General features: G+C 41.4%; 2 protein-coding genes across 8 annotated transcripts in view; both read right to left on the bottom strand.

Annotated features, from left to right (window-relative positions):
* Positions 1-23,224, bottom strand: part of LOC106096543 (uncharacterized) — a 121,701-nt gene extending 98,477 nt beyond the window's left edge. Inside the window, exons 1-10 of one of the 4 annotated variants that reach the window (XR_003218991.1) lie at positions 23,082-23,223; positions 21,147-21,503; positions 18,431-18,547; positions 17,646-17,987; positions 16,588-16,926; positions 13,452-13,793; positions 13,050-13,377; positions 12,597-12,681; positions 12,172-12,235; positions 11,820-11,974 (exon numbers count right to left, since the gene is read on the bottom strand). Coding sequence is in view for 1 of the 4 variants with exons in the window: in XM_019357233.2 (XP_019212778.1) it covers positions 17,646-17,987; positions 18,431-18,547; positions 21,147-21,503; positions 23,082-23,118 (853 nt within the window). In the remaining 3 variants the exon portion in view is untranslated. Of the gene's footprint in view, positions 1-11,819; positions 12,056-12,171; positions 12,236-12,596; positions 12,682-13,049; positions 13,378-13,451; positions 13,794-16,587; positions 16,927-17,645; positions 17,988-18,430; positions 18,548-21,146; positions 21,504-23,081 lie in introns of those variants that run through there. The other 3 variants (XR_002061590.2, XR_003218992.1, XM_019357233.2) reach the window with 3 other exon arrangements.
* On the bottom strand, positions 1,633-11,814 carry LOC100699628 (endoplasmic reticulum chaperone BiP). 4 transcript variants are annotated; one of them, XM_019357238.2, is made up of 10 exons: positions 11,383-11,814; positions 11,089-11,182; positions 8,760-8,900; positions 8,439-8,670; positions 8,205-8,342; positions 3,976-4,088; positions 3,482-3,872; positions 3,147-3,384; positions 2,888-3,055; positions 1,633-2,735 (listed from the first exon to the last, which is right to left on the bottom strand). In XM_019357238.2, exons 3-10 carry the CDS (start codon positions 8,876-8,878, stop codon positions 2,224-2,226), a joined length of 1,911 nt encoding a protein of 636 aa, XP_019212783.1. In that variant the 5' UTR covers positions 8,879-8,900; positions 11,089-11,182; positions 11,383-11,814; the 3' UTR covers positions 1,633-2,223. The 4 variants fall into 4 exon arrangements, with proteins under 4 accessions (XP_019212783.1, XP_025761207.1, XP_019212784.1 ...); XM_025905422.1 differs by having other exon boundaries at positions 11,089-11,814; XM_019357239.2 differs by lacking the exons at positions 11,089-11,182; positions 11,383-11,814 and adding an exon at positions 10,232-10,996 and having other exon boundaries at positions 8,760-8,896.
* Positions 23,225-23,701: the final 477 nt, after the last annotated feature.

Here is a 23,701-nt window from a genome sequence, read left to right on the forward strand (position 1 = left end):
TCTAATGTGTTGTGCCAAAAAGTGATTGTCTGCCAAAAACTGATTTCCGGCATTTGCCAAAAACTGATTGTTTGTACTTAAACTGCTATAAATAACTTGTTGGTCTATAATATGTGAAACATATGTCAAATGTATCCCTCATGAATGATATCAAGTCATCTGGAGCAACAAACAACATTCCAGTAAGAAGGTAATCAGTTTTTGGCAGTGACTTATATGTATCCTTAATTTATGCAGTTAAAAAAAATTCTTGTTTACTTTAAAAATGTGTCTTTTAAAAGTAATCTGGCCAAGAGGACAGCTGAAATTGCAAGAAATGCAAAAATAGTTCTGTAAATATATTTTAAGTGCACAAAAGGGAGCTGATTGTATAGGTACAATAACACAGGTACAAAGATACCTGAAAAACAGGTAAATTTTTAATTTTATATATAACTACTTGAATTACATGTTCACCAAAGTGTAATTAGCAACATACGTAACGATATTACGCATAAAAACATTGGAAATCAGTTTCTGGCACAACACCGGCTGAGATATTTGAAGTTGACAATATGTTAAAAGTTTATTTTGCTAGACCGAAAGAGTAATAAGAGCAATATTAAAACTAAGTAGCTGCGGTAGTAGTAGCCATTGTTGGAAACTGGAATTGGCTAGGTCAATCGGGTTTTTCAATTTTGTTGTGTAAAATGGGGAGAAATTCGGGAGAATGGTGTCTCAGGGAGATTTTCAGGAGGGGCATTTTTTTCACTCATTTTCATTTTATGAGTGAACTTGACTTTAAGTGACTTACAGGTTCCTTTGAAAAATACTTTCTTATATCCAGGTTCTTCCTTTTTGCTGCCATCCTCCTCTCCTCCTTGCAGGTCCTCGCAGCGCAGGCTTACCGCTGCTAAAACTAAACAGAGCTCCCTGAAAGGCACAGCCAATCACATTGGCCATATTTTTCACAGAAGGTAGGACTCCAGTAGAGAACGTAATTTAACTCTTTCTGCACCGCTAGGTGAATGAGACGTTGACAGATTGTTTTTAGTCTTTGTATCAGGTTTGTTTTTCTTTATTCGAAGAGATCAAATTATAGGTGGGGACAATTCAATAGTTGCTGGATATTGGTCATGTCCCTTCCATCCATGCCAAATCTACACCCTTGCTCTGCAGATCTGAAGCATTAAGCTGGATGCGTATAATATAGTCTGTTATTTTGGCACTCACACATCACACACAGTTTCGTTTAAAACAACTTCTGCGCTACATTCTGCCTAGTTCCGCTTCCTGTCTGCATCCTGTTCTTTTGCAGCTCTGCACAAAGCGTCGTATTCTGCACAGTTTCCTGTCTTGCTCAGCAATCTATAACCTTTCACACACTTTATGACTGAAAGCTGGCCTGTTTTACTATACTGGCGTACATAAAGAGCAAGGTAACAATCGGCATCCTCTATCTTATCTTTCTTATCTATCTTATCGTTATCTATCATTAACACATAGAGGCATCATCATTAGCAGCATGGGTATCTTGGGCAAGATACCTACCAACCTGGTCCACCACCTGAGTTACAGCCACACACTGAAACTTATTTTAAAGTATTTCAGGAAATTCAGTGTATCGACTCTGGTCAAAAGAACGCCTCGTACTGATGTCCACAATTCTTTTTTATTCCTCTCACAATCATGGAGCGCCATGAAAACTAGAAACAAGTAAAATAATATCAATAGCACATATGACATCCATCCAACCAGTTATTACTTTTCACAAAGTGCACAAGTGCTTAACAAATTAACCAGCATTTTTTTACTGTGTACGCCTGCTAAAACCAGCAGTAGAAAAGTTGCAGATTCCATGTTATCATTGTCTTGTCTCTCCCGCACAAAACTTCTGGTTCCTGCGTCTCACAGGAAGTGACTACCTCAGGATCATTTTTAACAGAAACATTTTTTATAAGAAAAATGTATCACTGGACTCATAGATTGTCTCTTTCTACTGCAAGTTTACACAAACATGAGTTCTAAATACAGGAAAACAAATAGAAAACAATATAACGATCTCAGACGCGATTCTGGTGTCATGGCAACCCACACAAACATTTTAGCGTCAGCTACATTCAGTATGGTCACTTGTTATTGTTAGCCCCTTCCCAACCACTCCTGTGACAATTTCAGTCCCATCAGTCCAATATGTACACCAACATGCCAGAGGGTCAAGGAGTGTTAAGACTTCAGACTTGCCTACAACTCATCCTTCTCATTTTGCTTACTGCCCTCTGCTGGTGGACCACCTGCACTACCACAGATCTTACTGATAATGGACTGAACCACTTCCTCAAGCTCCTTCTTCTTGGTCTGGACGTCGTCCAGCTCAGCATCTTGGTGGGACTCCAACCACTCAATCTTCTCCTCCACTGCGTTCTCAATGGATTCAATTTGGTTTTTCAGGGAGTATGCGTAGCCCTCCAGCTCATTGTGAGCATTGATCCTCTCCTTCAGCTTCCTGTCTTCTTCAGCAAAGTGCTCGGCGTCATTCACCATGCGTTTGATGTCCTCAGGTGTTAGCCAGTTCTGGTCAGTTATGATCTTGTTCTTGTTGCCTGTGGCCTTGTCCTCAGCAGTGACACATAAAATGCCATTGATATTAATCTCAAAGGTGACTTCAATCTGCGGTACACCACGAGGAGCAGGGGGGATGCCAGTCAGGTCAAAGGTAGCCAGGAAATGGTTGTCTTTGGTCAAAGGATGCTCACCTAAAAAAAAAAAGAAAAGGAAAAACATTCACAATTAGACTTGTGGAACATTAAATTCCAGTGTCACACATTTCTTGTCATTGGATTGTTTTTTTTTTTTTATAAAAACACTGTTTGGCAACTTAAAAAAACAACAACATCTAAGCTCTTACCTTCATAGACTTTGATGGCGACAGTTGTCTGGTCATCAGAGGGTGTAGTAAACATCTTGGATTCTTTGATGGGCACCACTGTGTTCCTGGGGATCAGCTTGGTCATTACTCCTCCAACTGTTTCAATACCAAGGGTCATGGGGCACACATCCATAAGAAGCACATTACCTGCAAGTGAAGGAAAAGGTTTTGTTAACATTTGTTGAAATTTGAAAGCTCAACCCTATTTAATAAAATATTTGTAAGAGTTATGACTCACCAGTGTCCACTACTCCTGAAAGCACACCCGCCTGCACAGCAGTTCCGTATGCCACAGCCTCATCAGGGTTGATGCCTCTACATGGCTCCTTGCCATTGAAGAACTCCTTCACCAACTGCTGGATTTTGGGTATACGAGTGGAGCCTCCAACCAGGACAATCTCATCAATATCAGACTTCTTCAATTCAGCATCTTCCAGCACTTTCTGTACAGGCTTCAGGGTGGACCGGAAAAGGTCCTGGGTTTTAAAGAACACACAAGTTAAAAAGCTTGTTCAGCCACTTCTCCAATAGGGGTTGGTACACAATATTTTCAGAACCAAAGTAATATCTCACCATGTTCAGCTCCTCAAACTTGGCACGAGTCAGGGTCTCAGAGAAGTCTTGTCCCTTAAAGAAGTACTCGATCTCAATGCGGGCTTGGTGCTGGGCAGACAGTGCCCTCTTTGCCTTCTCAACCTCGCGACGCAGCTTCTGCACAGCACGGTTGTCTTTGCGCACATCTTTGCCAGTCTTATTCTTGTACAGCTCAATAAAGTGCTCCATGACACGCTGGTCAAAGTCCTCACCTCCCAGATGAGTGTCACCATTGGTGGCTACCACTTGGAATGCACCATTGTCAATGGTCAGAATAGAAACATCAAAGCTGCCACCACCCAGATCGAAGACAAGAATGTTCTTCACTCCATCCTTCTTGTCCAGGCCATAAGCAATACCAGCAGCAGTTCTAAAGAATACAGTGAGAATTTATTTTTCAGAGGGAGGGCAGGGACATTGTTTGGCAGTTTCAAATTGCAGATGATCAAATTCATTTTTGACTGGATGCTTACGCCTCATTGATGATTCGCATAACATTCAGACCAGCAATTGTAACAGCATTCTTAGTTGCCAGGCGCTGGGCATCATTGAAGTAGGTTGGGACAGTGACCACAGCATGTGTGACCTGAGGAAAAAGGATAAAGTTAGATTTCATGATAGACCATTTAACTCTTTAACCCTGTAATGCCTACCATAGAGCCAAGTCCGCAACAGCTTATCTTTATATTTTTACATGCTGTAGTGCCATTTTGGGGAATATTTCAAGTTGCTATTGTGACTACAAGAAAAGAATTATTAGCTTAGATGAGAGAGTCCAGCAGTAGATCAGAGGAATAGGGAAGGATCTGTCTGTGTGTTTCAGTTTGGTTTAGTTATAGACCTGAGAGTGTGTGCAGGGGCAGATCTAGAAGGGTGGCATGGGGTGGCAAGTGCCACCCTAAAATGTACCCTTGCCACCCCAAGTGCCACCCCAGTTTTGCATATGACAGTGTTGTTTATTAAAATAAGATAGCATTAACAGTTTGAGAGTAGTTATAGTCAGCAGTGAATATAAATGCTAAAACTGAATATATTGCATAGTGTTCCCCCCTCCACCATTAACAAATGGTTCAGCCCATAGCAGGATCGGCTTTTTTCTTGTTTTCAGTAGCAAGTGATGCTTCTGATTGTGCCAGAACACATTTTGAACAACACCATGGGAATTTCAGATTTTACACAGGTGGTTGGATGTTACACTCTAGAAATGGAAGGAAGGTGAGTGTTATTAACCCTCTGTGGTCCACGGACACGCTGCACCTCCAAATCACATGACTGATGTAAGCTGACATAGCAACAAGCTGCAGCCACGCTGAGTCTCTGTTTCAGCCCACATTGAAAGTTCAGACTTTAAAGTTTTTAAATTTTAATTACAGGCCAGTAAATCCAGAGTTAAGCCACGCTTTTTTCTAAATACTGTCGTCACGTTTTTGTGTGTGTGTGTGTTTTAAGCATTTTCTAAGGACAGCGCGAAAACAGTAAAGAAAGGGAAAAAAAGCCACCTCTTTCCTATTGGTGGATAAATGTACCATGTCGACCAATTTAAAAAAAAGTCAACATATGTGATTTGGTTGCTTAGGAAGAGGGGAGAGTTTTGGGAGTGACGGTAATGGCAGCAAGACAGAGAGAGCGAGCAAACGAGCGAGTTTTTAGATGTGGGAGATTTGTGACGTTTAGTGTGGAGTGTATAGTTAGTGTGTTGTGTTGTCTTGTGTAGCTGTTCTGTTGTGTAGTCATTTTGTTTTGTGTGTCAGTGAGGGCACTAATGAATGTCACAAAGGCACATTGCAGTGTAAACACTGTCACTAAGTAGAAAACCAGCGGAGTGATACACCTCCTGTTGTCAGGCCTGCAAGTTTATCCCTGTGCTGTTCTCCTCTGTCTTTTGGTGGACTAACTTTCTTTTTACTGGGGCATCTTATTGCGACACCTGATTGTTCTCTCATTTTAGTTTTAGTAATATTTTTAAATGGTTGTAGAAAATGAAAAAGAAAACCCAGCAGGTGTATTGGCTGCATTTTTAAATAAATAGTTGTATATGTTTGCAAAATGTACAATTTATATTTGCATTTCATGTTATAGAAATTTACTCAACATGTCTGTGGGGGTTTTTTTACAGTAAAAAATACTGCTAGGATTTTAAGTTCTTTGTGTGATTTCAGATCAGTAGTAGTACTATTAATAGTAATAGTAGTACTAATGCAGTATGTCAGTGAAAAAAACAACTAAATTCAGTTGAGCTGAAAAGATACCAAACAAGGCAAGGGGGAAAAAAAATAAAATGAAACAATTTGAGGGTGAAATACAAACGTAAACTCAAAAGAAGTCAAAAATGGCCGGTTGTATTTCAGACCTCAGTGGGTTAATCCAACAAATCATGAAAAATTGGGTTAAAATTTTTGTTCATGACAGTGCAGATTTCTGACATTTTGTGTAATTTAACATGTAACAATGTGATTGTTTTCTAACAAAAAACAGTGAAACTTAAGTTAGACTTGTGTTTGTATTTTATAGTTATTGGGCTACATGTTTATTTGTTATACAGGCTGTACAGTACATAACATCAAAACTCACATGTTTTATGTAACTAAAGTGTGTAATTATGTGGGCTACAGACAATAATTAAGTTATAGACTATATTTATATGAAAAGCATGTATAGTTCCTGCATTTGAATCATTTTAACCATATCTAACCACCTGCATATGTGTTTGGGGGGGGGGCTTTGATTTTGCCACCCCATTTGATTTCTTTGCCACCCTCATGCCACCCTAAGAAAATTTCTCTAGATCCGCCCCTGAGTGTGTGTAATTGTGTAGAGGGAGAGGAATTTATGGACTCTGGGAGTTCAGCCGGTCATAAAAGGAGACAGGAAGCTACAGTTGAGGGATGCTGATGCTGATGCTTGTCCCTGAATGTAATAAAAGCTCATAATTGTCATAACTTAGAAGTAGGTTTGCAGGAGATTTCCACATGCTTAGCTGTAAAAGTAAGACAACAAGAGGCCAATGGCCCAGTGGATGCAGAGTGGGGGTCTCAGTGCTTGTCATATGTTTTGTATGTTTTGTAAAGGAATTTGGTGCAGCTTGCGTGAGGGGAGATTACTTTTATGACCAGCAGGAAGTCACATACATAAGACACACACACAGTGCTTTAACTGTTACGACGCACACACAATCACACGCACAGTCACTCACATGGACTCACATAAACACACAGGTACACGCACATAAAGGTACTCACGTGCTCGCACAGACATATACAAACACAGAGTTTACAACACACCATGTGGGTTTTATGATGGGGTTGCTGCTATAAAACTGGTTGTAACAAACAAAGAAGTGAAGATCTGCAGAGGGATATTGGTCTTGGGGCAATCGTGGCTCAAGAGTTGGGAGTTCACCTTGTAATCAGAAGATTGCTGGTTTGAGCCCCGGCTTGGACAGTCTTGGTCATTGTGCCCTTTGCCTACTGGTGGTGGCGCCAGTGTCCAGCAGCCTCGCCTCTATCAGTGCGCCCCAGGGCAGCTGTGGCTACAATGTAGCTTGCCATCACCAATGTGTGAATGGGGGGATGACTGGATGTGTAAAGCTCTTTGGGGTCCTTAGGGACTAGAAAAGTGCTATACAAATACAGGCCATTTGCACATTACCATTTGTGCAAACATTACCATTTGCACATCTTCCCTTCTAGAAGATCCATGCACAACTGAAGATGAATAAAGGTTTTGTGAAATGAAACTGAGTCCGGTGCCGTCTCTGGATGCCCCAGGAATAAAAAAGAACCAGTGTGAAACTGCTGCTAACTAACACAATACATATTAATAAAATAATCAATACAATCATTATATCGCAAATTTTAATGACATGAATGCATTAAGTCCATAGTAACTAAAAAGAAATCGCAGAAAATCGCAATGAACTACAAAAAAATGTAAATTGTTGTTTGGGGTTTTTCTAGTTAGATAAATTTAAGAGCTTTATCCCTCAAAACTGTATATACAATAAAGTTGCACAAAGTAGTTTCCAACCACAGGAAATTTATTTTGAGTGTCTTCACAGCTTTATATTTGAAATACACCAACTTTTAAATACTGTGGAAAAATCGGAAATAAATAATGCATTGCAAACTTGCAAAAAAACAGGATGTTCACCAAAATAAATTATAACAGTAGCAATTTGAGGTCTAAGCATCCCAGAAACTTAACAAAAAAGGAATAAGTCAAACATGACTTTTAAAAACACCAGTACAGGCTTACAAATGCCTTAAAAGGAAAAACTATGTTACCCACAAAATATGACGTCACTTCTGGTTTTGGGCAAGTAATGATGAACATGCTATAATTGGCACTGACGTCTATTCCAAAATGGGAAGTGCTATGATATATGATATATAGCTGATGGGATCAGCAAATTGTGTTTCTGGAATATAATGTTTTATTGCTGCAAGTGCTTTTTACGCAATCTTTGCAGAGCCGAGGACAAGTTGAATACATAAGATGTAAGTAACTCCTCCCGTTTCATATGTATAAAAAAAAAACAAAAAAACAACACATTGCGCTAGCTTATGTGGTTGCAGTGCTACCGGGATTTAAAAATAGTTAAGCTAAACGGAGCGTCCCCACTCTTATCGCTCTTAATTAGCCCATAAAGGGGTTAATTAAGATTGACCTTTTCCCTGATTTAGAATCTCTGACATTTTTGTACCTTCTCGCCAAGGTAAGCCTCAGCAGTCTCCTTCATCTTAGTCAGCACCATCGCACAGACCTCCTCAGGAACAAAGGTCTTAACCTGGCCACCACCAATGTCAACCTGGATATGTGGCTTCCTCTTCTTCTCAGTAACCTTCACAGGAATATACAACAATATTAATTTAACAAGAATTTCACTCAAACATGACCCAAAGAACCAACAAGTTTTACTTTCAGTTTACAAGCTCACCTTGAAGGGCAGGTACTTGATGTCCTCCTGCACAGACCAGTCACCCCATGTCCGACCAATCAGCCTCTTTGCATCAAAAATGGTGTTCTCAGGGTTAGAGGTCAGCTGATTCTTGGCAGCATCACCAATCAGACGCTCACCTTCACTGGTGAAGGCCACGTAGGAGGGGGTGATTCTGCCTCCCTGGTCATTTGGAATAATCTCTACACGCCCATTCCTGAACACTCCAACACTGCAAGAAAACGGTTTGAATTCAGTCTCAATCCCATTTTTTTCCACAGAGGCATCATGCCATTGTTTAAAGAGTCTGAAGTGACTTACCATGAGTATGTGGTCCCCAGATCAATCCCAATCACAGTCCCAATGTTCTTCTTCTTGTTATCGGCGGCGACACCAAACACAGTGTCGACTAGCAGCATTACAACCCACAACAGCTTCATCTTTGTTTGTTTGTTCTACTATCTACAAGGAGAAATGCAGGAAAGAAATACAGCGTAAATTAACGTGGCCTTGAGAACAATCTGGTCTTTAAGTCTGACATCATTGGACTTGTCTGGGCTCAAACTCTGCTGCAGGTCCATAAGCCAAACAATCACAGTGGCATGCCTGAGAGTAACAAACTGTCTTAAATTATTTGTAGGTGTAATAGTTAAGTTAAACATTGAGGCATCCATGAAAATGGAATTTATTAAACTTAATGGAGTCAGAAGTTAGCAAAGAGTTAGCTCGCTAGTTAACAATTAAATATAATATAGCCTGTCCTCACTGAGAGATTTCTGAAAAAAATTAAGACGTACAGCTCTGCTATTACTTCAGACATAAATGAAGACAGTAAATTAAACAGCAGTGGTGTTTTTAGGGTTACTTTAGTTTGGCTAGCTAACAATGTTCCCTTTAATTTTTCATGTTTCTGAGCGAACACATAAACTTCCTGAGTGGTCCCTTGGACCACTGTGAACAACATTAGATTTGTGCACTGTGGTCACGCCAGCATCTAATCCATCCAAGTTACATGGTTTATTAAAATAACCAAATTACAGCATTTACATTTATGTTAGACTGCTTTTAATTAACTGCTTTAGCCCACTTACAATTAATTTTTTTTTTTTTTAAATCTTGTTCATGACCTGTGTAGCATATAAACACGTTTGGAAATTTTGAAAAGACAACTTTCTTTCTTTCTTTCTTTTTTATCTTAATAAAGCTCTGACTTGTATTATGAGTCTGTGGTCTGGGAGAGAGTCCTGTAACTCTGTCTCCAAAATACAATATATAAAGACCAAGACCAATAAAGACCGTGCCAGCAGTGCGCAATTGCGCACACGTGCAGCTTAGAGGGAACTGTATTTATACATTGTATTTATTTATGTATATATTGTGACTAAATTATTGTACCTTGAGTATAATCAGTCCAGTCCTCTTTTGGTACCTTAAACTATATTGACAAAACTGATGTAATCTTTGTTGCAATTCCTACCACCTTCTTAGCCAGCTCCTCTTAAAAATAAATTTTTTTATACTCAATGGCAATTAAAAAAAATAATTAATAAATAAAACAAATTTAAAATTCACTCAACATTTTTAAATATTATTCTTTCACATTTCCTAAACGCTGACTACTTCCCGATAAAAAGTGTTGTATAAAATGTAAATAATTATCATGCTGATGATAGATGTTTTAACCCACATATATACCACTGTGACACTGTTCCTGACTTTGCCAGCTTAGCTCACTACATTAACACACAACAACCTAGGCCCCATAACACAACCGGCACCACTTTGTGTCTCACCTGCTCGATTTTGTTGTTGAGGTCCTAAAAGCATCTCTTTTAGAAATAAAATAGTATAAACAGTGATAGCCTTGAAGTTCCAATTCCCATGTCTCTTTCGCTCTTTCTGTTCACTCTCTGTTTGTGCCAGCACTCGGCAAAGCACCTCCCCCTAAAGATTTCATCGCTTTTAGTATGCAAGTTAGTGGGTGTCAGGTTTCTTAGTAGGCAGGGCAGAGCAAAATGAAACTGCAAATCTATGTCGTCAACATCACAGCAACTCGTAAGATAATTAACAACTAAAAAATACATCTGTATTTGTACAGTCAGTGGGAGAGTAGGAGACTAGTCCATTGTTCACCTAACAGTTTCAGTCTGATAGAAGTGGTTCTCTCTATGAACCCGTCTGTTGCACTGGAGGACCTGTGTCTGTCAGACCCAACACAAAGCACCATCCCAGCGTTCAAGTCTGCGCTTAGCAAGTTCCTCATTTCACATACTGATGTAATCACAACGATTTTAGTAAAGTTCTTTCACTTTCGTTACATAAAATAAAGAGGAATTTGCTGATCCTGTTCCATGAGAAGTCCATTATAAAAAATGTGCATATATCAATTAAGATAAATTTTTTGTTATTGGTCGTAAAGATCTGTATTTTATTTTATTCTTCATCTTATTTTTTTATTCTCTTTTTAAGGTTATATTTTTCAAGACTTGGTGAGAGAGTTACTCCATAACACCTTGAGTCACTTAGGAATGTTAGTTTAATTGAAGGCTTTGACCTCAGGAGTTTCCACCGTTCACACAACCGAGAATTTTCCCCTGACGGGAATCCTGCAGGGATGCATGCCAGGCAGATACGTCAGAGCAAGGCATACCTGAGGCGTTGTAGCAGGACGTTCTGTGTAACACAGCAGATCAGTGATGCATCAGAATCTCCAGTCAAAGCACAAATGGCTGTATAGAGACAGACTGATCACAGTAGTTAGTTTACCTGCCTTCTGCTTTGAATTCACACATATACACATATACAAAATTAAATAAAAATTAAATATACAGAGGTCAGCAGTTGCAAAACAAATGACATTTATGTACAGTATGGAGTGCATAGTGTCGAAATCGACAATTACAGGAATGTCGACCTATAAATGTAAGCAGTGCTATTGTCATACCAGGTGGCAATGCATCCAGTGAGGATGCTCTCAGTGGCACAGCGGTGGAGGATGTGGAGGCTTATGCCAAATCTTTTCAGTCTCCTGAGAACGAAGGAGACTGTTTTGTTTGTGTGTACCGACCACGTAAGATCCTCAGCCAGATGTACACCCAGGAAACGAAAGCTGCTCACTCTCTCCACAGCAGCTCCGATGTTGGTAATGGGGGTGTGTACTTCTCTGCACCTCCAGAAGTTCGCTATCAACTCCTTTGTCGTTGCTACGTTGAGGGTAAGATGGTTGTCTCGGCAACAGTGGGTCAGGGTACTGACCTCCTCCCTGTAGGCCGTCTCATCACCTTTGGTGATAAGACCCACCACTGTAGTGTTGTCCACATACTTCACAATGATGTTGGAGTTTCTAGTGGCCGTGCAGTCGTAGGTGCAGAGTGAGTACAGGAGAGGGCTCAGTACACACCCCTGTGGAGCACCAGTGTCCATTGTGATGGGGGATGAGGTGATGCTGCCCAGTCTGACCACTTGGCGTCTGTCAGACAGGAAGTGAAGGATCCAGCTGCAGAGAATGAGCAGGTGTTCATCCCAGATTATGTTTTCTAAAAGTGGAACCAAAGAAGAGTATACAGGGAAAAGTAAGTGGCCCTAATATAAAGCCTGTGGTAATCCGGAAGATCGTCCTTTTCCAAAGGTGAGAGAGAACAGTCAGTCAGAGATACACACTGGATCAAACACAGATCTGCATGTAATTCTAATCAAACATTTGTGAGAAGGACGGCTGTGCACAATGACCTACCTGCCAGCTCTTCTCCTCCATTTAACTTGCTTCTTTAGTAGTGAGTGGAACAGATTCAGGAATCCTGGTTCAGAGAAGACAGAACAGGAAGAAGCAAGCAAAAGATCAACATATGTAACATTGCTATTTCCAGTTTGATGCCAAGAACCAAATACTGAGTCACATGATTACACTTAATATAAATAAATAAATATTTAATATATATAAAACAAACTTGATCAGTAAAGTAGATTGAAAGAAAGATGAATGATGCTTTCAGTATTCAGGTTCTGATGTGAGATCAGGTTTTAGCAAATATTGGATTTAAACCTGCAGGATGTGCGCTGAGTTAAAGATTCATTTTAAATGGTGCAGCTCTAGTCTTTACATTTCACACCAACTTTACAACAGACAACAAAAAGAAAAAAAGAGGAAGACGACTTTACATAGAGGAAGAAGGTCCATCAGTCATGGATTTTCTCTTATTTCTGAAGCCTTGAAACTGCTCTGTAAAGCTTGCACCATGTTTTCCTTCAGAGGAAACAAACAACATTGATTCAGAGTCTCATTTAACTTGTCTTCAATCTCTGGTGCGAGTTATCAAGAATATTTGAAACATCGGAATCAGGACTGCAACCATTACTCAGTGATATCAAAGAAAACTATGGGAAACTATTCATTTCAAGACAAAGCAGAACCATAAAATGACACTAATAGTTAACATTTAAATATTGTTTTATTTTAGTGTCAGTTTCAGAATGAGTGTATTAAGTGAATCTATTTGGCATCTGACACTCAACAAAAATGGACACTTGATGTTTTCACAGCAGTTCCTCAACTAAAAGAGCAGTAGGTGGAGGGAGCTACATTTACTGACCTCTAGTGATGCATTTACTGACCTCTGACAGTAAGCGTCACTCCTGTCTCAGGATGTCTTCACCCTGGGAGACTGTGCACATGTAGAAACCACTGTGGCTTTTTTGGGGATCTTTCAGGGTCAGACTGAGGTCTCCAGTCCTCAGAGGCTCTTCATTCATCTCTGTGCGACCTCTGTAATCCGGTCCCTGTTCTGCTAGCTGGTTTTGGCCGTGCTGATAGGTGTGGACTGTGTCTCTGGAATCACCACGTCTCCACTCGATTGTGACATCATCAAATCAAGAGTGGTTTTAAAGGGCAGCAGCACAGACTTCTTCCCTTTTGTTACTTCGACTATTTCCACCTTGTAACCTGATAAAATACAACTTGAGCTGTAAATACAGACACAAGTTATACATTTACTGACCTCAGATGAGTTTACTGACCTCTGATACTGAGTATCACTATTTTCTGTTTCAGGATGTCTCCATCTTTTTTGTAGACGGTGCAGGTGTAGACTCCACTGTCAGTAAGTTGAGGGAAATTCAGGATCAGACTGAGGTCTCCGGTTCTCAGTAGCTCTTCATTCATCTCAGTGCGGCCTTGATAGTCCTGGTGTTGCTCTTCATGCTTTTTTTGGCTGTTCTCATATACAAGGACCTTCACATCTTCAAGGTCTGAACGTCTCCACTCCACTCTGACGTCCTCAAGCAGGTCAGCTGTGGTTTTGAAGGGAAGCAGAACACGCTTCACCCCTGGTGTCACCTCCACTGTCTGAAGCTCGTAGACTGAAGAAAGTAGAAGACAAGTTGTATAGACAGGCAGAAGTTGTGTGCTGCAGTTAATTCATATCAGTTTGATTTATGTAGTGTCAGATCCCAACAAAAGTATATCCGAGTGCTTTATAATGAAAATAACTCTAAAATACCAAAGAAAGAACCACACTGATCAGGTAATCTCATTTGAGCAACACATGTGAAGCAAAATGATCTTTTAAAAGAAGAGACCTCCAATAAAAACAGGATGAAGGAGGTGTAGCCATCTATTGGGTGGTGAGGGGGTAGAGGAAGAAGATCAGAGCGACCACACATAACAAACAGGACAAATCACAAACTGCAGCAGAGAGAAGACAAAGTTCAGGACATGAACTAGTGGCGTATGAACATACAGGGAGTGAAATATGGGCATGAAAAAAAATTTGTTTAGTGCATCATCGGAAACCCCCAGAGCCTGTAGGAGCGTATATGAGGGATATAAGCAGTTCCACGTACAGTGTTTATTTAATGTGAATGTTCACACAGGCACATTTGTTGGCCTTTTATGTGTATACATATACAAGGAAAAGTACTCCATCTTTTTGCTTTACTTTCAATGTACTTGCCAGAATAGACAAACAGACAATACAGATGTTGGGTCTGCGCTTCCACAGGCCCCGCTGGTTTAGAAACTTATTCTCGTTAACGACAAACAAGACAAACATCTTTTACTTGCTTCCAAGGGAGGCCCCCTTTTGTGTCAGGAAAGCACTCTGAATCCAACCACAGACGACCTCAACTCTGGCCTCCGCTTGCTGCTTTTATTGAAAACAGTTACAGTACACACAAGCACCTCCCATTGTAAAAGCCCCCCTATGGTTACAAAAGGCAAGGCACTATGTGTGTATGTGTGTGACGTGTAAGCACGTGTATGCATGTGATTGATGATCAATCTGAAGCTGAATGTCTTGGACGCTGTATGCATTGGAGACCTGGCGCACCTAAATAAATAGTAAGCTTTCTCTGGGAATGCCTGGCAGAAGTCCTGGTCTGTAAGATCTTCAACTCCCATCACCTACAGCATTCTGACTGAGACATCAGGCAGAAGAAAGAGTCCTATCGGGCTCTGTTTCCCTGTGGGACTTAGGAGGCAGCTGATGAGTACCAGCACGCTAAGCAGAACGTGGCTTGGGTGGTAGCTGAAGGAAAAACTAGGAGAAGCCATGAAAAAAAACAAAAAACAAAAAAAAACAACAACAACTGTCTTGTTGGGATTCTGTCATGGGCCTTGTGTGCAGTTGGAGTCAGCAGGACTCCACTCCAAGAAGCAGAGTCTGGTTGGCTTTAAGATGGTTAACCTCCTACGACCAGCCCAAATATCTAAGAGAAATTAAAAATGCATGCCGTGGAAGAGTTTGGGTCTTATGAGGTTAAGAAGGGGGACTTGAGGGTGTGTTCCAGCTATAGGGGGATCACACTCCTCACCCTCCCTGGGAAAGTCTGTGCCAGGGTGCTGGAAGGGAGAGTCCATCTGTTAGTCGTACTTTGGGTAGAGGAAGAACAATGTGGTTTTCTTCTAGGTCACTGAAACTGGACCAGCTCTTCACTCTCTCAATGATACTTTAGCTGCAGGTGAGTTTGCCCTACCAGATATTTAGAAAAATTCAAATAAACAGTAAAATACCTTTAACAGCAGGATTTAAATGAGTGCTTACAGAGAAACTCAGAGAAATTTCAGCCCTTGCTTTTCTAACCCGTTGATCAAAATAAACCACCCAGTTTTTACTCACTACTGAAACTGAAGTCTTATCTTCCTCCACCTTTGTTTCCTTTGTTCCTATCAATTGTTCATTCCAGGTCCCAAAGGAGGTTATAAATCTTCATAAGCTTTTCTTTGTAATGAATAACATATGATAAAACAGGAACAGAAAATACAGTTGAAAAATGTTTTTTTTAAACAAGCCTACTGAATGAACAGTTGCCCTGGAGGTTAGGTTTAGGTTAGGTTTCATGATCACTAATATGCAATTTTTCATGACCAAGGATCAACGGCTATGAGTACCATTCACAGAGAGTTGGGGAACGCCTGCAATCTCAGCATTGTAAGATGGTGAAAGATCAAAGTTTTTGGCTTCGATCCTGAACCCACTTGTAGGCAGCTCTAAACACCACAACCAGAACACCTTGGACTTGGTAGGAAGGTGTTGGGATGAGTTTCTTTCACACTCAGTCGGAGGCACACAAAGTAATACACACATCTATACACACATAAACCTCACACAGGCTGAGCACACACGATGAAACGTTTCTCCCACTGAAAATGTGACATCCAGATGAACAGAATCAACTTTTTGGGATTTACTATGAACATGTTAACTCTAATCGAGGCAGAACAACTACTAAATATCTAACACACAAAGTAATGAAGCAATGCCACTGCTAACTGCTTATTTACCTATATGTTAAGTTTAAGATGGTTATGCTTGGTCAGATGTACTACCTGTCAAAAGTTTTAGAACACCCCAGTTTTTTATTGAAAATTATGTCGTGAAATGTTTCATTGCACTTTGAAATGAAAGCATTGTACAAACTAGAAAGTGAAGATTTCTCTGGCAGTTCACATCTTACCTTGGTACCATTTCAAGCTATTCACTGGAACTGAACGACTTGTATTCCGATAAATAACTGGAAAAAGTGGGGTGTTCTAAAACTTTTGGCCAGTAGTGTAGATTTCCTTTTTTCATGTTTTTCATACAGTCAATGGAGTCCAGAGTGTTGACAACAGGAAATGACAACATACCACAGCCTCTGTGATGTGCTTACTGACCTCTGACACTGAGCACCACCACTTTTTGTTTCAGGACTTTTCCATGCGTGGAGACAGTACAGGTGTAGACTCCGCTGTCAGTGATGCCAAGTTCTTTCAGGGTCAGACTGAGGTCTCCGATTCTCAGTGCCTCTTTGTTCATCTCTGTGCGACCTCTGTAAATCTCGTCCTGTTCACCTGAAAGGTGCTGGCTGCTCTGAAACTTGTGAACTTTCCTGTGTTTGGAGTCTGAGCGTCTCCATTCCACTGTGGCATCCTGTGGAAGGTCGTCTTTGGTTTTAAATGGCAGCAGGACAGATTTGTTCCATTCTGTCACCTCCACTGTCTCCATCTGGCTCTCTGAGAGGAGAACACAGCAGAACATGAACACAGACAGACATCAGTGAGGTTGATCCTCCATCATGTCCTCTGCTGTGTAACCAGCAGCTCTTCACTCCTGTTTTCAGTGTTTCTCTGACTTTGAGCTCGACTGCTTGTGTGTTGATGTGTGAGGCTGCACAAACAGCTGCTTTGTTTTGATATCTGCTGCTTTCTTTAATCTTCTGGATTTATTCTGTCACACCTGCAGAAACTTACAGTGTCTACTGTTCAGCATGATGCTGGGGAATTTGTGTTTTTAACAAAGCAGTGAGTCAGCAGGAATCACAGTCTCTGCTGCACAGCATGGATCAAACTTTTGTTTGGACTCTGGTTCTGTGTGTGTCACATGTGGTGTGATGGACCCTTATTTTTGTGTTGTTATATTGACAGTGGTAAATCTATTGACAAAAATTATTGTTATGAATATGTTGCCATTAAGTTCTGTAGAAGAAAGAAACAGTGTGGAAATTAATGAGTTAATGAGCTTATACAGGGAATTAAATGGCAGATGTTATCCCATGTTTTTTTTTCATTCAGAGGTCTGTGCAGGCCTTAATCGGATTCACACAGCTCTCTCAGTTCGCAAGTTTAATCAAAATGTCTGCATTTATTCATTCAAATGAAAATGTGTCAGCAGCAGTTTGATCTTGTTCAGATATATGGAGGATCCAGACAACAATCAAAGCTGTTCCACTCACCTCTGACAGAGAGAGACACCACTTTCTGAAGAAGGTTTCCATCCTTGCTGCTGACAGTGGAGGTGTAGACTCCGGTGTCAGTAACGCGGGGCTCCTTTAGTTTCAGACTGAGGTCTTTATCTCTCAGTGGCTCTTCCTTCATCTCTGTGCGGCCTTGGTACACCTCGTCCTGTTTGTCCGGCTGATTTTTTCCACTGTCATACACGTGGACCTTCATGTGTTTGGGTTCAGTGAGTCTCCACTCCACTGTGGCGTCCTGGGGAAGATCCTCTGTGGTCTTAAAGGGCAGCAGGACAGACGTTTTCTCTCCCTCTGAAATCTCCACCATCAATACCTGGCTGTCTGTGAGGAGAACACAGCAGAACATGACGTGTGCACACAACACCAACAACCCACACATCATTCTACCAGGAGTTTAAAGAGAAAGTGTTCGATTGTTTCAGTGCTGAAGTCATGGAGGACAGAAAAATAAGAACAACTGTATCCACTGGAGGTCTTTAGGGCCACAAATCTCAAGTGTTGCAAATTAGCATCAAGCCACAACTGCACAAAGCTCAGATCAATGTAGAGCTACTAACAATGAACCATTAAGCCATGTTCACATTAGCTAGCTTCTCCTGACAGATAACACACATTTGGATGTCGGGGTTCCCCTTCCTCTGCAGGGAAATGAGTGCCCACAAAGGAAGAAAAAGAGGAAAATCATTCACTCATTACTTCCTGTCCAGTTCTGGTTTACAACAACAAACCAAACAACAGCACACACAGACACAAGGTCATCATACCTGCTGGGCATTTCATCCTTGTATATCTATAACACATGACGATCCCACTGCTGAGAGCCAGGACAGCCAAGATAGCCAGGATGCCAGAGAGGACCCAGGGCCAGGTCGGAGGACGCTCTATGGTGAACAGAAGAAACCTGAACATGAAACATGTTGAATTCAGAGCAGATTTCCTCACTCGTTCACTACTTTGCGTCCTGATCAATGAGCTCATTCACAAAATAAAATCATTTTAGATGCAATTTTTATTTAATGTAACAAAAGTGGACCGTACAATCTACAGCTCAGAGATGTGCAGTAACTGCTAAACTAGCAAGATGTCAGCAACCTATAAGTGAAAAGATGATAGGTTCTTACTAAGCAGACATTTTATTGGTTACAGCATGCACTGAGCTACTGCCATGTGATTGGTTGATTAGATAGTTGCATTAAAGAACAGCTGAACAGGTGTGCCTAATAAAGTGGCAATGAGTGTATATGTGTTGAAGTTGAATTACGCCCCCTGCTGGAGACACTTGGACATCTCTCAGTTTAGATTTTACACCATTACAGAGTCACTGTCACAGAGCCTCACTGGACACTTTATTAGGTACACCTTGCTGGTATCCTGTTCCTTTGCTTGTTAATGGCTCAGATGTGACATCATCACTCACACGCTGCACATTTATCATGTGACTTTTCTGTTCCAGCACATACCAAAGACGCTCTGTTGAACTGAGATGTGTTACTGTGGAGGCCGTCAGAGTGCAGTAAACTCATTGTCATGTCTGAGATGATCTCAGCTTTGTTACCCTGCAGGAAGCATACACTGAGGTCATTATGCGATGGACACGGTCAGCAATAGTACTCATGGCTGTGGGGTTTAAACAATGCCCAGTTGGTATTTAAGTGGCCAAAAGTGTCTCAGGAAAATCTCCCCTACACCATCACGCCACCAGCTGTCTAAGCCTTTAAGTTAGCATGGATCCATGCTTTCATGATGTTTTCACCAAACTCTGACTCTACCTCTGAATGTTGCAGCAGAAGCCAGGAAACATGTGCTACCCCTCTGTTGTCCAGTGAGTCTGTGCTCTGGTCTTAGCAGATAGGTGTGGCCAAGGTGTGGCCTTAGCCTGCTGCTGTGTTTCTGTGTTTCAGACCTTGTCTGTAAACTCACAGATGATTGGAGGGAAAATCCCTGAAAATCACCAGTTTGTGAAGTATTCAAACCAGCACTTATTGCCACATTTAGAGTCACTAAAGTCATTGTTCCTTCTCCATCATTGTCCTTCCGTACAATATAAAGCGCCTTGGGGCGACTGTTCTTGTGATTTGGTGCTATATAAATAAAACTGAATTTAACTGAATTGAATTGAATCCATTCTGTTGGTTAGTTTGAACTTCCGCAGGTTGTTTTCAGCATGTCTACATGCCTAGGTGCAGTAAGTTGGTGTCATGTGACTGGCTGATTAGATATTTAAATCAATGAACAGCTTACAGGTGTACCTAATGAAGTGTCCCATGAGTGTACTTAATGGCCATGGAACCTGTATAATTCCACGAACCTTTAGTCAGTGTTTTGGAATGTGTGTTATCAGTAGGGCTGCCACGATTAGTCGACTAGTCGAGAATACGTCGACTATCAAAATCGTCGACGACAAATTTAATAGTCGACGTGTCGTTTGAAGCTTTGTAAGATCACAAAAGACGCAGTAATAAGTAGTAGGATTTAAGAGTGTAATAACGGACTGAAACAGAAGATGGCAGCACTGCATGTACAAGGATGCCAGCTGCCGTTAAACCCCGAAGAAGAAGAAGCTGTGTCCCAGAATTCATAGTGCGGCCCTGCTCAGTTTCCAACAATGGCGGCAGCTAGTTAGTTTTAATATTACTCTTATTATTCTTTCTGGGTCACAAAATAAACGTTTAACATATTTTCAGGCTAGAATGTAGCTGTGTAAACCTCAAATATCTGCTCAGTTTATCAAGACACCACATATTTTCAAAAAGCGCTCCGACGTTTTCGGAGACGTCTGTTACCCACTAGCTCGATAGCTAGCCGGGGGCAAGGCTCACTAGAGCCCGTGAGAACACCAGACTCCCAGCAAATCGTTTTCAAACCCACCGCCGTCTTTCGCTACTCTGGTTAAACATGATATATAAGTCACTTAGATAACTTAAAATGTTATTGTTTGGCTTTTTTCAGTATTGTATTTGTTCCTGAGTAAATCGGTTTGGCTGAGATTAAAGTTATAGTTTTTACACAGATGAATAAACTTCAAGCAGACAACTGATTATCAGAAGTGTGAGATGCTCGAGAATATACTCCGGTGTCCTGTTATATTTTAGATAGCAAGGAGCAGACGGCTGAGTTTATTAAACTCCAACGAAACAATCTGCAAATTTCATTTAAATTTAATAAACTATCATCTTGTCTTTATTTTTAGTTAGCACATACCTTAAACACTTAAAGCTGTAAGCTAATGATAGTTATTTAAGAGCAGATGCTGCTGGTGCAATAAGCTGTACGTTTTACGTCCAATGGATGCATGATCTGATTAGTCGACTAATCACAAAAATAATCGGTGACTAGTCGACTATCAAAATAATCGTTTGTGGCAGCCCTAGTTATCAGCCAGTGGTGATGTGTGAGCTCAGAGTTACAACATCTCAGACTCCAGTCACACATTACGGTACACACATCATAACGACAGTACTGACGATTTCACACACTGACCTTTGACCTTCAGTTGCACATGTGTCTTGCTCTGATCTTCTCCATATTTGCGGACGATGCAGGTGTAGGTTCCACCATCAGAGACTGTAGGGTTCCTCAGGGTGAGGCTGAGGTCTCCAGTCTGCAGGGCGTCGGCTTTCATCGATGTTCGGTTGGTGTAACGATGGTTCTGATCATTCAGAATATCATCTCTGCTCTGCACACGCATGTGGACTGTTGGGATCTTGAACTCATCACGGTCCCAGACCACTGCTGTGGAGCTACTGGAAACATTAACAGGTACCTGACAGGGCACCAGGACAGACTCCTCCCCTTCATACACCTCATACACTTCCACCCCTGAGGCATTCTGGGAAACTGATAAGAGAACCAGAGTGTCGTCATTCAGTCTGTCCACAGGGTGGGTAACATGTCGGGATGAGTTCTAACAACAGGTTTTAAATTAGTACCAGTAATGACCACAGTGTGTAACACTAGAAACCTTTGAAAACATATTGAAGCCCATCAGGAGCCTCCATCAGTGCTAAAAGGTATGATCAGGAGCCAAAGGAACATCTGCTCCATGCAGACATGTTTTTCTTGGAAGGCCTTCATGTTTGAGCAAAGGATGCTAAACCGCAGACTTCATCTATTCCAGCAACACAGCTTCATAAGAGAAGAGTCCGGCAGCTGAATCGCCCCGCCTGCAGTCCGGACCTTTCACCAGCTGACAACATCTGGAGCATCATGAGCTCAACAACAGGACGAAGCAGAGCCAGGACTGCTGAGCAGCTAGAACCCTCCATCATACCCGAACCGCTGCTATCCTCAGCTCACAGGCTGACGTTAAAGAGGACACATGGACCTGTCCTACTTTAGAGAAATTTTCCATTTTCAAACTCCAGCGCTTCTCTGAATTCCAGATGTTTCGTTTTCAGGTTTCTGTACTTTGAGCATTTCTCAGGGAGCTCATATTTTTACCCTCTATGTTTTCAAAACTCCACTTTTTACATTTGAAACAAGCTCATTATCTCACGTCACTGCACCCCTTCCCTGATTAACCTGACCTCAGACTCGATGTAAAGTCCTCACACATGACACAAGTCATTTTTATTTCCTGTTTTTTTAGTAGCAGTTCCTTAAAAGCAGCTCATTCAGCATATGCGCTTCTCTGTCTGCTGTAAGTCAAATCCTCACACACACATTTTCTGCTAATTGGCAAAAAAATTATTATTATTATTATTCAAATTGCTGTAAATGACTTGTTGGTCTATAATCTGTCATAAATGATATAGAGTCATTTTAAGCCTGAACATTCCTGCCACAGGGTAAAAATCCTTTTCAATCCAGCTAAAAAAACACACACGGAAACTTCTTCCTAGCACACCAGCAGCACTCCCCTATTTTGACAGTAAAATCAGTGAAATGCAAACGTTTGATCACTGCAGATTGTGTGGGAGCATTCCTGGTCAAAGCTCAGTAATTATGGTGTATTAATGACGTAAAACTGAGAAGAAGCAGAAGCAGCACAAATGTCAACCATTTGTGCTGCTTCTGTTTGAAAGACATTAATAAAAGTTCCTACAGGTCACCCGAGATCAGCCAACCGCTTGCTTTACTGTGAAAAGGTTGTGAAACATCCTAATCATGCTCTTAAAAGTAAAAAAAAAAGCTGGGTTAACATATAAGAGTTAAAATAAACTCTGCATTCAGTCGGAGAAAAAACTTCATTTGTAAAATACAAAACTACTTCGTGTGTTTGCCGTGGGCGCGACTTTGGATGAAAACTGGATGGATTGAAAGCAGATAAACCTGGAGAGTAACAGACTAAGCTGTGACTGAGTGTGGCTCACCCAGCACTCTGTTATTCACTGACTTGCAGCAGGGAACGGTAAAACTGAAAACATCCCCCTGTGGCTGACGGCAGCCCAACTATAGACTGTTCAAAGTTCTTACCGTGCACGAGCAGCAGGAAGGACACGAGGCTCTTCATCCTCCTGTGACAGAGACTATAAACAACTCTGCTCCACCCGACACCCAAAACATCACACGGCTCTAACTTTCCAGCTGTAACAAGAAAGTTTTACTTTCGGTTTCAACCTTCAAAGTAAAAGCTCATAGAGACGTATTCAGAGACTTCCTTATTCCATCAGAGGGAAAAGTGCTGCAGTGACAGCAGGAGCTCAGTAAAAGCTCTATTTTTATTCTCACTATCGTTCTTTTTTTAATCGTTCTGTGTCGTAGTTTGTAATGTAAAGTGTTTGTAGTTTGTAAAGCTCTGTCAGTAGCGGTTTTTGATATGGGCGAAACGGGCGGTTGCCCGGGGCGGAATCGTGGTGGGGGGCGCCATCACGAGCATCGTACTCATGCTGCCCCGACATCAGCCAGCGCATATTGGGAATGGCATAGGCACCGAGCGCTTTTCTATCGCCCATTTGCTGGGAGTAAGGGCGCCCTCCGTTTGCGAAGTGCGCCTGCTGCTTGCGGCACAGGGAGGAGAGGGCGGGGCGGCGGGGGAATCTCTGGCTGGCTGGAGCAGCATCTAATAACCAACTGGCAAAATAAAACAAAACAAA

Source organism: Oreochromis niloticus, linkage group LG3 (genome assembly GCF_001858045.2).
Source record: "Oreochromis niloticus isolate F11D_XX linkage group LG3, O_niloticus_UMD_NMBU, whole genome shotgun sequence".
In the NCBI taxonomy this organism is placed as follows: domain Eukaryota; kingdom Metazoa; phylum Chordata; class Actinopteri; order Cichliformes; family Cichlidae; genus Oreochromis; species Oreochromis niloticus.

Excerpts from the sequence above, each read along its gene's own strand:
- LOC100699628 (XM_019357238.2), bottom strand. The coding sequence starts at position 8,878 with ATGAAGCTGTTGTGGGTTGTAATGCTGCTAGTCGACACTGTGTTTGGT. Across the intron at positions 4,089-8,204 it reads AGGCTTACCTTGGCGAGAAG|GTCACACATGCTGTGGTCAC; the intron begins GTACAAAAATGT and ends CTTTTTCCTCAG. Across the intron at positions 3,056-3,146 it reads TTCAGGAGTAGTGGACACTG|GTAATGTGCTTCTTATGGAT; the intron begins GTGAGTCATAAC and ends CTTCACTTGCAG.